The sequence below is a fragment of the Salvelinus fontinalis genome, unplaced genomic scaffold (assembly GCF_029448725.1).
Source record: "Salvelinus fontinalis isolate EN_2023a unplaced genomic scaffold, ASM2944872v1 scaffold_1663, whole genome shotgun sequence".
Lineage (NCBI taxonomy): Eukaryota > Metazoa > Chordata > Actinopteri > Salmoniformes > Salmonidae > Salvelinus > Salvelinus fontinalis.
Genome location: NW_026601872.1, coordinates 15,861 through 31,754, shown reverse-complemented (window position 1 = coordinate 31,754; position 15,894 = coordinate 15,861). Strand labels below are relative to the sequence as shown.

The window sequence follows — 15,894 nt, the reverse complement described above, 5'->3', positions numbered from 1 at the left end:
CCCTTACTCATCATTGGGAAAGGTAGGCCAAGCGGTCTTTACTCATCATTGGGAAAGGTAGAACAAACGGCCTTTATTTATCATTGGGAAAGGTAGGCCAAACGGCCTTTACTTATCATTGGGAAAGGTAGGCCAAACGGCCTTTACTTATCATTGGGAAAGGTAGGCCAAACGGCCTTTACTTATCATTGGGAAAGGTAGGCCAAACGGTCTTTACTCATCATTGGGAAAGGTAGGCCAAGCGGCCTTTACTTATCATTGGGAAAGGTAGGCCAAAAGGCCTTTACTCATCATTGGGAAAGGTAGGCCAAGCGGCCTTTACTTATCATTGGGAAAGGTAGGCCAAAAGGCCTTTACTCATCATTGGGAAAGGTAGGATGTGTTTTGGACATATCCTTTCTGTGCTCCAGCAATTTACGAACAGATGCCTCCTTCCATCAGCCGTATGCACCTTGTTCAGTATCTGTCACTTTACAGTACTGTAGTTCATGATCTGGTTTTACTTACTTTATGACATTCCTCCTCGTTCTTATAGGCTGGAGCAGACTTAGTCTCAAAATAAGACGGGTTTAAAATAGTTTTAGCCTGTTAAAGCAGGGTTTCCCAAACCTTTCTTTTTCAAGGTGAAGGGGGAGGTTCGGACAGAGCTAAAGGACGTCCATTTTTTTTGCACTGATCACAGACGTGGTCAAGTGTAAATATGACTTCTTACATGAGCCTGACAGTGCATGTCACGAAAGACTGAACACTATCTCAGGCTAACATAGTTTGGAAAGCAATTGGCTATTGCTTCAAAGAGAAGACAATGAAAAGACTTATCTGTCTTTTAGTTATCAAAATTCTCAACTTAATTGAGCGAACAGTATTTTTGCCATTGGCTATATCCCCGGTGAGTGTGCATATTCACTTTCTTTATCCCTGGGTCAGTGCCACTTGAAAGTCATATTGAAAAAGATTCTGCTAATCTCTATAGTCATATAAAGTGTAGTAGAATTGCATGATAAAAAATATTTTAACAAGGGGGGGAAAAAATCCTGTAAAGAGAAACATATCTGACATAGCCTAGCCTAGCCTTACTCCACCACGCGCTGCATTGAACAGCCGTTTTTTTGTGAACAGTGATTGAGTTATATTATTAACCTAAATGATGACTATCCAATTTACTAATCACATTAGCAATAGTCAGCTATCTTACAAAAGTCTGTAAATGTGATGATGCATAGAATGCTTTATTTATTTTTTTATGGTGAAAATGAGCTTCCCCTTAACTTGAGACTCGCGCGCCTATGAGCAAGACAGTTAGGCCTAAACACTCCGTTTTCCTTTGCTAATGTTTCCCCCGTCCGTCCGTCGGCTGTCAGTTATGTCGATGACTGTGTACATACCGCACGTCAATCACCGACACCGGAAGTCCCATGACCGTCACAGCCCTAATTGTATGCTTGAGTTTGTTCAAGAGAGGCTTTGACGCCAGATTTGAGCAGATCTTGCTTTAGTTTTCCTCAGCCTGTGTTTTGTTTCTCTCTCCTTTTCCTGTTAGATGGTGATGCTGCTTCTCTCCAGAGGAGCCAACATTAATGCTTTTGACAAGAAGGACCGCCGAGCAATCCACTGGGCTGCTTACATGGGTAATGAGTTGACCACACATTTACATCTGACTAATGTCCTTATCCCAGTGAGTGAATGAATTGGCTGTGTGTTAGCCTCACAGCTCAGCTGTATGGTCCACCTCTAGTGTGTTATTATGTCAGAATGATGGACTAAGTATGTTGATAAGATGTAGGTTTTCAATTGTACTAACACGATGTAGGTATTGTTTATGGTGCTGTGTACCACTGTAAACTAACCTCTCTCTCCCTCTATATCTCTGCCTATCTCTCTGTCTCTCTCCATCTGTCTGTCTCTCTCTCCATCTCTGTTTGTCTCTCTTTTCCCCCCCATAGGGCACATTGAGGTGGTGAAACTGCTGGCCTCTCATGGATCAGAGGTGTCCTGTAAAGACAAGAAGGCCTACACCCCTCTCCACTCTGCAGCCTCCAGCGGCATGATCAGCATAGTCAAGTACCTCCTGGACCTTGGGGTGGATGTGAGTCAATGCATACATACACCTCCCCACATTCAACTGTGTAGTCACTGTTCAATTACAACTCCACGAAAAGACAGAGCTCTAGTGTGTTGGAGAATGATTTCCTTCAAGTAATGAAGAGATGGAGGTTGGGCCAGGGGGTTGGGATTAGTGGGTTGGGACAAGTGTGTTGGGACCAGTGGGTTTGGACCAGTGGGTTGGGACCAGGGGATTGGGGCCAGGGGGTTGGGACCAGGGGGTTGGGACCAGTGTGTTGGGACCAGGGGGTTTTCATAACCAAGTAATGAAGAGATGGAGGTTTGGCCAGGGGGTTGGGACCAGTGGGTTGGGACAACTGTGTTGGGACCAGTGGGTTGGAACCAGTGGGTTGGGACCAGGGATTTTTCATAACCAAGTAATGAAGAGATGGAGGTTTGGCCAGGGGGTTGGGACCAGTGGGTTGGGACCAGTGTGTTGGGACAACTGTGTTGGGACCAGGGGGTTGGGACCAGTGGGTTGGGACCAGTGGGTTGGGACAACTGTGTTGGGACCAGTGGGTTGGGACCAGTGGGTTGGGACCAGGGGGTTGGGACCAGGGGGTTGGGACCAGTGGGTTGGGACCAGTGGGTTGGGACAACTGGGTTGGGACCAGTGGGTTGGGACCAGTGGGTTGGGACCAGTGGGTTGGGACCAGGGGGTTGGGACCAGGGGGTTGGGACCAGGGGGTTGGGACCAGTGGGTTGGGACCAGTGTGTTGGGACCAGTGGGTTGGGACCAGGGGGTTGGGACCAGTGGGTTGGGACCAGTGTGTTGGGACCAGGGGGTTGGGACCAGGGGGTTGGGACCAGTGGGTTGGGACCAGTGTGTTGGGACCAGAGGGTTTTCATAACCAAGTAATGATGAGATGGAGGTTTGGCCAGGGGGTTGGGACCAGTGGGTTGGGACCAGTGTGTTGGGACCAGGGGGTTGGGACCAGGGGGTTGGGACCAGTGTGTTGGGACCAGTGGGTTGGGACCAGGGGGTTGGGACCAGTGGGTTGGGACCAGTGTGTTGGGACCAGGGGGTTGGGACCAGTGGGTTGGGACCAGGGGGTTGGGACCAGAGGATTTTCATAACCAAGTAATGATGAGATGGAGGTTTGGCCAGGGGGTTGGGACCAGTGGGTTGGGACCAGTGTGTTGGGACCAGTGTGTTGGGACCAGTGTGTTGGGACCAGGGGGTTGGGACCAGGGGGTTGGGACCAGTGTGTTGGGACCAGGGGGTTTTCATAACCAAGTAATGAAGAGATGGAGATTGGATCCAGGAGGTTGGATCCAGGAGGTTGGAGCCAGTGGGTTGGGACCCAGTGTGTCGGGACACAGTGTGTTGGGTCAGGGGGTTTTCCTAACCAAGTGACCTGATCAGGAATGTATTGTCTCTCTCTCTATCAACATGATAAATGTGCAACCAGAGGAAAAGAAACTCTGGACCACCTTTACTCCATATTCAAAGATGCATACAAAGCTCTCCCTCGCCCTCCATTTGGCTAATCTGACCATATTTCTATCCTCCGGATTCCTGCTTACAAGCAACAATTAAAGCAGGAAGCACCAGTGACTAGATCAATAAAAAAGTGGTCAGATGAGGCAGATGCTAAACTACAGGACTGTTTTTCTAGCACAGACTGGAATATTTTCTGGTATTCTTCCGATGGCATTGAGGATTACACCACATCAGTCACTGGCTTCATCAATAAGTGCATCGATGACGTCGTCCCCACAGTGACTATACGTACATAACCCAACCAGAAGTCATGGATTACAGGCAAAATCCAACCTTAGCTAAAAGGGTAGAGCTGCCGCTTTCAAGGAGCGGGACTCTAACCTGGAAGCTTATAAGAAATCCCGATATGCCCTCCGACGAACCATCAACCAGGCAAAGCATCAATACAGGACAAAGATCACATCATACTACACCGCCTCCGATGTTGGTCGGATGTGGCAGGGCTTGCAAACTATTACAGACTACAAAGGGAAGCACAGCCGAGAGCAGCCCAGTGACACGAGCCTACCAGACGAGCTAAATTATTTATATGCTCGCTTCGAAGCAAGTAACACTGTAACATGCATGAGAGCACCAGCTTTTCCGGACTACTGTGTGATCACATTCTCCGCAGCTGATGTGAGTAAGACCTTTGAACAGGTCAGCATTCACAAGGCCACAGGGCCAAACGGATTACCAGGATGTGTACCCGAGCATGCGCTCACTAACTGGCAAGCGTCTTCACTGACATTTTCAACCTCTCCCTGTCTGAGTCTGTAATACCAACATGTTTCAAGCATTGCACCATAGTCCCTGTGCCCAAGAAGACTAAGGTAACCTGCCTAAATAGCTACCGACACGTAGCACTCACGTCTGTGTTTTTGAAAGGCTGGTCATGGCTCACATCAACACCATTCTCCTAGAAACCCTAAACCTACTCCAATTTGCATACCGCCCCAACAGATCCACAGATGAAGCAATCTCAATTGAGAGGGGAAATACCTATGTGAGAATACTGTTCATAGACTACAGCCCAGCATTCAACACCATAGTCCCCTCCAAGCTAGGGACCTTGGGACTGAAGACCTCCTTCTGCAACTGGATGCTGGACTTTCTGACGGGCCGGCCCCAGGTGGTGAGGATAGGCAAGAACACCTCTGCCACACTGACCTTCAACACGGGAGGCCCTCAGGGATGCGTGCTTAGTCCCCTCTTGTACTCCCTGTTCACCCATGACTGTGTGGCCACACACGACTCCAACACCATCATCAAGTTTGCTGACGACACGAAGGCGATGAGAGGTCAGAGACTTGGCATTGTGGTGCCAGGACAACCTCTTCCTCAATGTCAGTAAGACCAAGGAGCTGATCGTGGACTATAGGAGCAAGAGGGGAGAGCACGTCCCCATCCACATCAACAGGGCTGTTAAAGGGTCTTGCTCTGACCCTACCCACAATCCCTAGACTGTATACAAACCATATGCACACACACACACACTACATTCACACTCCCACACAAAATCCACACACACACAAACCGACACAACCCAAACACACATGCGTACACATTACACACTCTCACAAACAAACACACACCTTTACACTCATTTGCTGCTGCTGCTCTGTTCTTTATTTTGCTCTTATTATTATTATCTATCCTGATGCCTAGTCACTTTACCCTGCCTTGTACATATCTACCTCAAATACCTCGTACCCCTGCACACTGATTTGGAACTGGTACTCCTTGTATATAGCTTTATTATTGGGTATTTTATTACACCGTTACAATATATACAGTACCAGTCAAAAGTTTGGACACACCTATTCATTCCAGGGTTTCTTTATTTTTTACAATTTTCTACATTGTAGAACATCAAAAGTATGAAATACCACATAAGGAATCCTGTAGTAACCAAAAAAATCGAAATATATTTTATATTTGAGATTCTTCAAAGTAGCCACCCTTTTCCTTGATGACAGCTTTGCACACTCTTGGCATTCTCTCAATCAGCTTCATGAGGGACTCACCTGGAATGCATTTCAATTAACAGGTGTGCCTTGTTCAAAGTTAATTTGTGGAATTTATTTCCTTAGTGCTTTTGAGCCAATCACTTGTTTTGTGACAAGGTAGGGGTGGTATACAGAAGATAGCCCTATTTGGTAAAATACCAAGTCCATATTATGGCAAGAACAGCTCAAATAAGCAAAGAGAAACGAAAGTCTAATATTATTTTAAGCCATGAAGTTCAGTCAATCCGGAAAATTTCAAAAACTTTGAACGTTTCTTCAAGTGCAGTCACAAAATCCATCAAGCGCTAGACCCAGAGTTACCTCTGCTGTAAAGTTCAAGTAACAGACACATCTCAACACTAGCTTGGAGATCCGTTACAGGATGTCTGTCACCCCACTGAGCCCCTATTGCAGGTTAGGGGTCACATCCACTTGAATGTCCTTCATATGACGAACCTCCTACAGAGCAAATGAGGAAAATATGATATATTATGATTTATGTTAGTAACAATACAATATGGGAATTTTATCCCAAAGCTACCTACAGCTAACATATATATTTATGTATGTGATCTATGTAAATAAAGGAGTATAACACAGCTGTAAAACTGTGAAGGACTATATGGTGGAGGCCTACCCATTTCCCAGGAGCATTGTAAAAAGTGGTTTGGGTACAGTGTTTATTTCCCCCTAATATCTTTGAAGATTACACCTAAAATAATTAGGCCTACTTCTTTCTACTGCTGATCTGAGACCATTAGGGTTAAACATTACAGATATAAATGCAATATATGGAGTAGAAAAGATTGCCTGCCCACCAAAGAATCAACATACGTTCTACATGGTCTATTTCTATCTGAATGTAACACCTCAATCAAGCTTGTTAATTGATCGTTAAGTCCTGTTTGTCAGGTAAAAGGTCATTAGTGGCCTATATAAGCCTCATACAGGCCACGGGAAGACATTACCTGTTGATAACACAGACTATTCTCATGATCATGGGAGGTGTGAGAGAATTACTGCTCTTTGTGATGACTGTGGGGGTTGTCAAAGGTTGGTTCACTAATGTTTTATTTGGATTGAAGGGATTTGTTTGGGAAATATGCGGAACTTTACAAGTGTGAGATTAAAATTTGACTGTCTGTTTCTTCCGCGTTGGTCAACTTTATTCTTCACTGCTATTAATATATGTAGTTATTTTGTGTCAACTCCACTTCTGTTAACACTTTCTCCTCAGTTTCTTGTTACCCTGTTGGAAAGTCCCAGAAGCAAGAGCAAGTCTCTCTGCAGAGCAGACTTGGAGGTAAGTGTTTCTTTCCACAACCCTTCTAGCTTTGTACTGTGTCTATGGTGCTGCTGTGTTTGACACTCATTCAACACCATAGAGTAACTCAGTTGTCTAAATAATGTTGTCAAACTCTTTGATTTGGTCATTTTGCTTGTGTACCTTAACCTACGTTTTTCAGAGCTGTCATCAAATGACGTCTCCATTGTGCATGCCCTGGCCTTGCTCCGATCCATAGGGTCTGACGCTAAACAAGACAGAGAAGGTACGGCCTGAAACGTATACTTTTAAATCTGTGTTGGGTTCATGTTGCTCAACATTCTAATGGCAATTTGGCCTAGACCGTGTAGAACAGCTGTGTTGCTGTAGAATACCCAACTGTTCCTTTATGTTTTCTCTCCAGAGAATTTAGAGACTAATGAAGTAGAATCCCAAGCTTCTCCAAACCATGGTAGCTCTACGGCAAATGATGCCCTGTCCTCTGACGACGCTACCTCTGAAGCTGCCCCTGGCCTGTCTGACGACGCTACCTCTGAAGCTGCCCCTGGCCCGTCTGACGACGCTACCGCTGAAGCTGCCCCTGGCCCGTCTGACGACGCTACCGCTGAAGCTGCCACTGGCCCGTCTGACGACGCTACCGCTGAAGCTGCCACTGGCCCGTCTGACGACGCTACCGCTGAAGCTGCCACTGGCCCGTCTGACGACGCTACCGCTGAAGCTGCCACTGGCCCGTCTGACGACGCTACCGCTGAAGCTGCCACTGGCCCGTCTGACGACGCTACCGCTGAAGCTGCCACTGGCCCGTCTGACGACGCTACCGCTGAAGCTGCCACTGGCCCGTCTGACGACGCTACCGCTGAAGCTGCCACTGGCCCGTCTGACGACGCTACCGCTGAAGCTGCCACTGGCCCGTCTGACGACGCTACCGCTGAAGCTGCCACTGGCCCGTCTGACGACGCTACCGCTGAAGCTGCCACTGGCCCGTCTGACGACGCTACCGCTGAAGCTGCCACTGGCCCGTCTGACGACGCTACCGCTGAAGCTGCCACTGGCCCGTCTGACGACGCTACCGCTGAAGCTGCCACTGGCCCGTCTGACGACGCTACCGCTGAAGCTGCCACTGGCTCGTCTGACGACGCTACGTCTGAAGCTGCCACTGGCCCGTCTGACGACGCTACCGCTACCTCCGAAGCTGCCACTGGCCCGTCTGACGACGCTACCTCCGAAGCTGCCACTGGCCCGTCTGACGACGCTACCTCCGAAGCTGCCACTGGCCCGTCTGACGACGCTACCTCCGAAGCTGCCACTGGCCCGTCTGACGACGCTACCTCCGAAGCTGCCACTGGCCCGTCTGACGACGCTAGCTCTGCCACTGGTGCGTCTGACGACGCTACCGCTACCTCCGAAGCTGCCACTGGCCCGTCTGACGACGCTACCTCTGAAGCTGCCACTGGCCCGTCTGACGACGCTACCTCTGAAGCTGCCACTGGCCCGTCTGACGACGCTACCGCCGAAGCTGCCACTGGCCCGTCTGACGACGCTAGCGCTGCCACTGGTCCGTCTGACGACGCTACCGCTACCTCTGAAGCTGCCACTGGCTCGTCTGACGACGCTAGAGCTGCCACTGGCCCGTCTGACGACGCTACCGCTGAAGCTGCCACTGGCCCGTCTGACGACGCTACCGCTGAAGCTGCCACTGGCCCGTCTGACGACGCTACCGCTGAAGCTGCCACTGGCCCGTCTGACGACGCTACCGCTGAAGCTGCCACTGGCCCGTCTGACGACGCTACCGCTGAAGCTGCCACTGGCCCGTCTGACGACGCTACCGCTGAAGCTGCCACTGGCCCGTCTGACGACGCTACCGCTGAAGCTGCCACTGGCCCGTCTGACGACGCTACCGCTGAAGCTGCCACTGGCCCGTCTGACGACGCTACCGCTGAAGCTGCCACTGGCCCGTCTGACGACGCCACCTCTGAAGCTGCCACTGGCCCGTCTGACGACGCTACCGCTGAAGCTGCCACTGTCCCGTCTGACGACGCCACCTCTGAAGCTGCCACTGTCCCGTCTGACGACGCCACCTCTGAAGCTGCCACTGTCCCGTCTGACGACGCCACCTCTGAAGCTGCCACTGTCCCGTCTGACGACGCCACCTCTGAAGCTGCCACTGTCCCGTCTGACGACGCTACCTCTGAAGCTGCCACTGTCCCGTCTGACGACGCTACCTTTGAAGCTGCCACTGTCCCGTCTGACGACGCTACCTCTGAAGCTGCCACTGTCCCGTCTGACGACGCTACCTCTGAAGCTGCCACTGTCCCGTCTGACGACGCTACCTCTGAAGCTGCCACTGGCCCGTCTGACGACGCTACCTCTGAAGCTGCCACTGGCCCGTCTGACGACGCTGCCACCACAGGCCCGTCTGACGACGCCACCGCAGCCACTGGTTTGTCTGACGACGCTACCTCTGAAGCTGCCACTGGCCCGTCTGACGACGCCACCTCTGAAGCTGCCACTGGCCCGTCTGACGACGCCACCTCTGAAGCTGCCACTGGCCCGTCTGACGACGCCACCTCTGAAGCTGCCACTGGCCCGTCTGACGACGCTGCCACACCTCTGAAGCTGCCACTGGCCCGTCTGACGACGCTGCCACTACCTCTGAAGCTGCCACTGGCCCGTCTGACGACGCTGCCACTACCTCTGAAGCTGCCACTGTCCCGTCCGACGACGCTGCCACTACCTCTGAAGCTGCCACTGGCCCGTCCGACGACGCTGCCACTACCTCTGAAGCTGCCACTGGCCCGTCCGACGACGCTGCCACTACCTCTGAAGCTGCCACTGGCCCGTCCGACGACGCTGCCACTACCTCTGAAGCTGGCCCGTCCGACGACGCTGCCACTACCTCTGAAGCTGCCACTGGCCCGTCCGACGACGCTGCCACTACCTCTGAAGCTGCCACTGGCCCGTCCGACGACGCTGCCACTACCTCTGAAGCTGCCACTGGCCCGTCTGACGACGCTGCCACTACCTCTGAAGCTGCCACTGGCCCGTCTGACGACGCTGCCACTACCTCTGAAGCTGCCACTGGCCCGTCTGACGACGCCACCTCTGAAGCTGCCACTGGCCCGTCTGACGAAGCTAGCGCAGCCACTGGCCCGTCTGACGACGCTACCTCTGAAGCTGCCACTGGCCCGTCTGACGACGCTACCTCTGAAGCTGCCACTGGCCCGTCTGACGACGCCACCTCTGAAGCTGCCACTGGCCCGTCTGACGCCGCCACCTCTGAAGCTGCCACTGGCCCGTCTGACGACGCCACCTCTGAAGCTGCCACTGGCCCGTCTGACGACGCCACCTCTGAAGCTGCCACTGGCCCGTCTGACGCCGCCACCTCTGAAGCTGCCACTGGCCCGTCTGACGACGCCACCTCTGAAGCTGCCACTGGCCCGTCTGACGACGCCACCTCTGAAGCTGCCACTGGCCCGTCGGACGACGCCACCTCTGAAGCTGCCACTGGTCCGTCTGACGACAATACCTCTGAAGCTGCCACTGGTCCGTCTGACGACAATACCTCTGAAGCTGCCACTGGTCCGTCTGACGACGCTACCTCTGAAGCTGCCACTGGCCCGTCTGACGACGCTACCTCTGAAGCTGCCACTGGCCCGTCTGACCATGCCATTGAGGAACTGTTCACTTCTGCATCTGAGTCCCCGTTGACCACAAACATGGATATCTGATGTGGGACATGGTGCTCGGGGTCCATGCAAGAGTTCATGGGTATTCTAGTCCAGGTTGTGTGTGTAACTGCATTTTTTTGTTTTGGCTCAATTAAACGTTAACTGTAATACTTGTGTCCTCAGTATTGTTTTGACGGTTCCTACTTGCAGTTGAGGTCTATGACTTGAGTAACTGTGGTGATGGCAACATTTATTTTGCATTATAACCATGCTTTGGCATCAGCAATATGTTTACTTTGACCCCTGTGCTTAAATCACCATTTGCCTTAAGCTACATTTGGTCAAATTATGCTAGTAGCATCACATGATGTGGAATGGGTTCTAGTTCATTTAAACTTGATGGTTGTGGAACTGAGTGTTTGGGGTTTGTACATGAGGCTGTTGCTAGAATCGGGGTTAATGGTGTCAGTGCTAACTAATATCACGGTTGTCAACTTGCATTTAAATGACTCTGCTGGGTGTCTTCTCTCGTAACTGACTTGGTTTCCTATTAGTGAATGCTTACATGTAAAACCAGCTCTCGTATCATTAGCCCATCGTTTTGGCGGTTGGTCTTCATATCCCAGTGCCAATCCAAACTTTCAGGTTTAAATAAGTCAATGCGAACCTGTCTTAGCTGGCAGGCTGCTATCAGGTCCAGGCTCTTCCAAGATTTGCTTGTAGAGCAGCTAACCTAGGGTTTGAGGGCAGGAACAGTTTGACCAGGATTTCCCACCCACTCCGATTTACATGGGATAAACCATTGGAAGAAACCGGTAAATTTCAATGAGAAGCGTGAGGAAGTCTGTTCATACAGGCCTTCTCTAGCCGCATGATGAATGCTCAGGGTGTGCGTCGTAGCAAACCGTACTTAGTCGCCATGAATTCAAAAAGCACGTACACGCAGCTGGGCTTAACAATCTAGACCCTCTATTTCTGAAACTATCCGCCGCCATTTTCGCAACCCCATTACCAGCCTGTTCAACCTCTCATATTGTCTGAGATCCCCAAGGATTGGAAAGCTGCCGCGGTCATCCCCCTCTTCAAAGGGGGTGACACCCTGGACCCAACTGTTACAGACCTACAAGCTAGTGTCTGAGGACCTGGAGGAGGCTGTGTCTACAGCTGTGGTTCAGGACAAGCATGGTAACCTAACCTCACTGTATGAAGGATTTTATTGTTATGGATAGTCATCTCCAATCTGTTCAAATATCACTGTTGATAACACACATTACCAAGATTATTCACACTTGTCTTCCTATTTCCACATAATCTGTCATGGTTCCCCACCCCAAGAGGGCATAAAACCAACCTCTCTTTATTGCTACTGCTAATACACCCAAATCCAAAAGCTTTCGAGTATCTTATTGCTTTTCTTCTAACCCTGAATGGCAACTTTTTATCTTAGTACACAAGCATGTCACTTTATCCATCCACACCCACTCTACTGCCGCATGGCCACTGCGGCTAGACTTGCACCCTCTCGTTACAGGTATAGCAGGTAACCAACCCCACCTGGGTCTTACCCCCTAGGTACCCGCCTGTTCGGGTTTACCTGCCGGGACTTACCATATACCACAAATCTACGACCGGTCGATATACAATGGGATTACTGAATAAGCTCAGGCTTTCTGGGTCCGTACCCTATAATTGGTTCAGCCTACGACTCTCATCTCCCCAAGATATCAGAATTAGTGATGAAAGGTGTAGGAACTGTGCCTACCTTGTTTCTGTTTCACTGATTCAGAATATCTAGTTCGACTGCAAATCGTGGTGAACCCTGCTCACAGTGCCAACTGTTAGGTTCTAATTCTCAAAGTAAAAACCCGACGGACACTATGAAAGCTTAAACCAAGTTTATTCTTCCCAGAGGGTCAAGACAGCTGCATTAGACAAAAAACATATTCACACAAGCACTGATATTTAATCCTTTCTCCTATGCTGAGTCTACTCCTACACCTCTGAACAGCCAATGCATCTCTGTTGCTAGACAGAACCTTTGTGATATCTGTTCTTCTTCACTTCATCTGACCTGACCTCTACCCTAAAGTGCTCACTCCTCCCCAACTCAAGGCTGTCATGGTGATTGGTACCAGACCGTGTCTGGTAGATTTTTCAACCAGAAATGTGCATAGTGTAGCTCTAACTCCAAAAAGTTTTGGGACACTGTAAAGTCCATGGAGAACAAGAGCACCTCCTCCCAGCTGCCCACTGCATTGAGGCTAGGTAACACGGTCACCACCGATAAATCCATGATAATCAAACATTTCAATAAGCATTTCTCTACGGCTGGCCATGCTTTCCTCCTGGCTACCCCAACCCCGGCCAACAGCTCCACACCCCCCGCAGCTACTTGCCCGAGCCTCCCCAGCTTCTCCTTCACCCAAATCCAGGTAGCAGATGTTCTGAAAGAGCTGCAAAAACTGGACCCGTACAAATCAGCCGGGCTAGACAATCTGGACCCTCTCTTTCTAAAATTATCCGCCGCCATTGTTGCAACCCCTATTACCAGTCTGTTCAACCTCTCTTTCGTATCGTCCGAGATCCGTAAAGATTGGAAAGCTGCCGCGGTCATCCCCCTCTTCAAAGGGGGTGACACTCTAGACCCAAACTGTTATAGACCTATATCCATCCTGCCCTGCCTTTCTAAAGTCTTCGAAAGCCAAGTTAATAAACAGATCACTGACCATTTCGAATCCCACCGTACCTTCTCCGCTGTGCAATCCAGTTTCCGAGCTGGTCATGGGTGCACCTCAGCCACGCTCAAGGTACTAAACGATATCATAACCGCCATCGATAAAAGACAGTACTGTGCAGCCGTCTTCATCGACCTTCAAGGCTTTCGACTCTGTCAATCACCGTATTCTTATCGGCAGACTCAACAGCCTTGGTTTCTCAAATGACTGTCTCGCCTGGTTCACCAACTACTTCGCAGACAGAGTTCAGTGTGTCAAATTGGAAGGCCTGTTGTCTGGACCTCTGGCAGTCTCTATGGGGGTACCACAGGGTTCAATTCTCGGGCCGACTCTTTTCTCTGTATACATCAACGATGTCACTCTTGCTGCGTGTGATTCCCTGATCCACCTCTACGCAGACGACAGTATTCTGTATACATCTGGCCCTTCTTTGGACACTGTGTTAACTAACCTCCAAACGAGCTTCAATGCCATACAACGCTCCTTCCGTGGCCTCCAACTGCTCTTAAACGCTCGTAAAACCAAATGCATGCTTTTCAACAGTTCGCTGCACGCACCCGCCCGCCCGACTAGCATCACTACTCTGGACGGTTCTGACCTAGAATACGTGGACAACTACAAATACCTAGGTGTCTGGATAGACTGTAAACTCTCCTTCCAGACTCATATCAAACATCTCCAATCCAAAATAAATCTAGAATCTGCTTTTTATTTCGCAACAAAGCCTCCTTCACTCACGTCGCCAAACTTACCCTAGTAAAACTGACTATCCTACCAATCCTCGACTTTGGCGATGTCATCTACAAAATAGCTTCCAATACTCTACTCAGCAAACTGGATGCAGTCAATCACAGCGCCATCCGTGTTGTTACCAAAGCCCCTTATACCACCCACCACTACGACCTGTATGCTCTTGTCGGCTGGCCCTCGCTACATATTCGTCGCCAGACCCACTGGCTCCAGGTCATCTATAAGCTAGGTAAAGCTCCGCCTTATCTCAGCTCACTGGTCACGATAACAACACCCACCCGTAGCACGCGCTCCAGCAGGTATATCTCACTGGTTATCCCCAAAGCCAACACCTCTTTTGGCCGCCTTTCCTTCCAGTTCTCTGCTGCCAGTGACTGGAACGAATTGCAAAAATCGCTGAAGCTGGAGACTTACATTTCACTCACTAACTTTAAATATCAGCTATCTGAGCAGCTAACCGATCACTGCAGCTATACATAGTTCATCTGTAAATAGCCCACCCCAATCTACCCATCTCATCCCCATATTGTTTTTATTTACTTTTCTGCTCTTTTGCACACCAGTATCACTACTTGCACATCATCATCTGCTCATATATCACTCCAGTGTTAGTCTGCAAAATTTTTCTTACTTTGAAACTATAGCCTATTTATTGCCTTACCTCCTCACGCCATTTGCACACACTGTATAGACTTTATTCTTCTATTATGTTATTGACTGTACGCTTGTTTATTCCATGTGTAACTCTGTGTTGTTGTTTGTGTCGCACTGCTTTGCTTTATCTTGGCCAGGTCGCAGTTGTAAATGAGAACTTGTTCTCAACTAGCTTACCTGGTTAAATAAAGGTGAAATAAACAAAAAATCCCAGAGGATCCCAGATGGCTAACAATAACATATCCTGACATAATGTAAACGTTATACATTAAGCTCTCTCCCTCAGTGACATGAATTAGTATATTTCATATTCTCAGAACCCAACAGTAGGTTTTAAGGTGTGGCTGCATGTTTGTCGTGGACGCATCGTCACTCTTGCTGTTCTTTTTCCAGATTGCAAGTGAAACACCTTTAGATGTAAGTGCCAGTTGGTAACTTTTCCTCACACTTGCTTGTTTAAGGTATGGATGCAACACCCCAGTATGTCTGCAGGGGCTGGTCACTGAGATTTACCATGTTACACATGCTACTAGACTAACCTTCCAAGTAAATATGTTACAAGTCTGAACTGGCCGTCCTTGTCTTTCCTCAACTAATTGAAACCTCAGGGACAGACATGCTAAACGACATTGATGTCAGAGCTGCCATCAGCCCTCTACACCTCGCTGTGAGTAAAGCCTACCTGCTCCTGTAGTGGTCTCCAAATGACAAATGGCACCCTATTCCCTATTTAGTACACTACTTTTGACCAGATCCTTATAGGCCCTGATCAAAAGTAGTTAACTACATAGGGAATAGGGTGCTATCTGGGATGCAGGCATGGTGTTGATTTTCCACAGGAAGTTGACTGTCCAGACAGACTCACACACCAAATTCCTATCTATTCCTGATTAGTGTAAAATACATGCATATTCTACACAGTGATGATGAGGATGATTTCCTTATTTTGCCATTTGAGTTAATCAACCTCAGAGGAGAAGTAGAGTGTTTGTTTCTCAATCCCACGCTTGACAGGGACCTCAGATGTTGATGCTGGGCGGGAGCAAAAACGGGCTCCCGATTGAAAAACTCTGGTCTACTTTATATGAAATATGTGCAATACATTTGCTATGTTCACCAAATCAGCAACAAGAGGTTCACAGGTTTTTTCGTGTCATTATCATTCTTTTAAACGGATGGAACTAGCACGAAACTCCCATGAATTCTT

The 15,894-nt window shown here is 49.4% G+C and overlaps 1 protein-coding gene across 1 annotated transcript; it reads left to right on the top strand.

Moving 5' to 3' along the window:
• The first annotated feature begins 116 nt into the window (after window positions 1-116).
• Window positions 117-15,255, top strand: LOC129849765 (cell surface glycoprotein 1-like). The gene is made up of 6 exons (XM_055916522.1): window positions 117-1,628; window positions 1,944-2,086; window positions 4,550-6,648; window positions 6,833-6,898; window positions 7,062-7,145; window positions 7,284-15,255. The coding sequence occupies exons 3-6, from the start codon at window positions 6,588-6,590 to the stop codon at window positions 10,586-10,588; spliced, it is 3,516 nt and encodes a 1,171-aa protein (XP_055772497.1). The 5' UTR covers window positions 117-1,628; window positions 1,944-2,086; window positions 4,550-6,587; the 3' UTR covers window positions 10,589-15,255.
• Window positions 15,256-15,894: the final 639 nt, after the last annotated feature.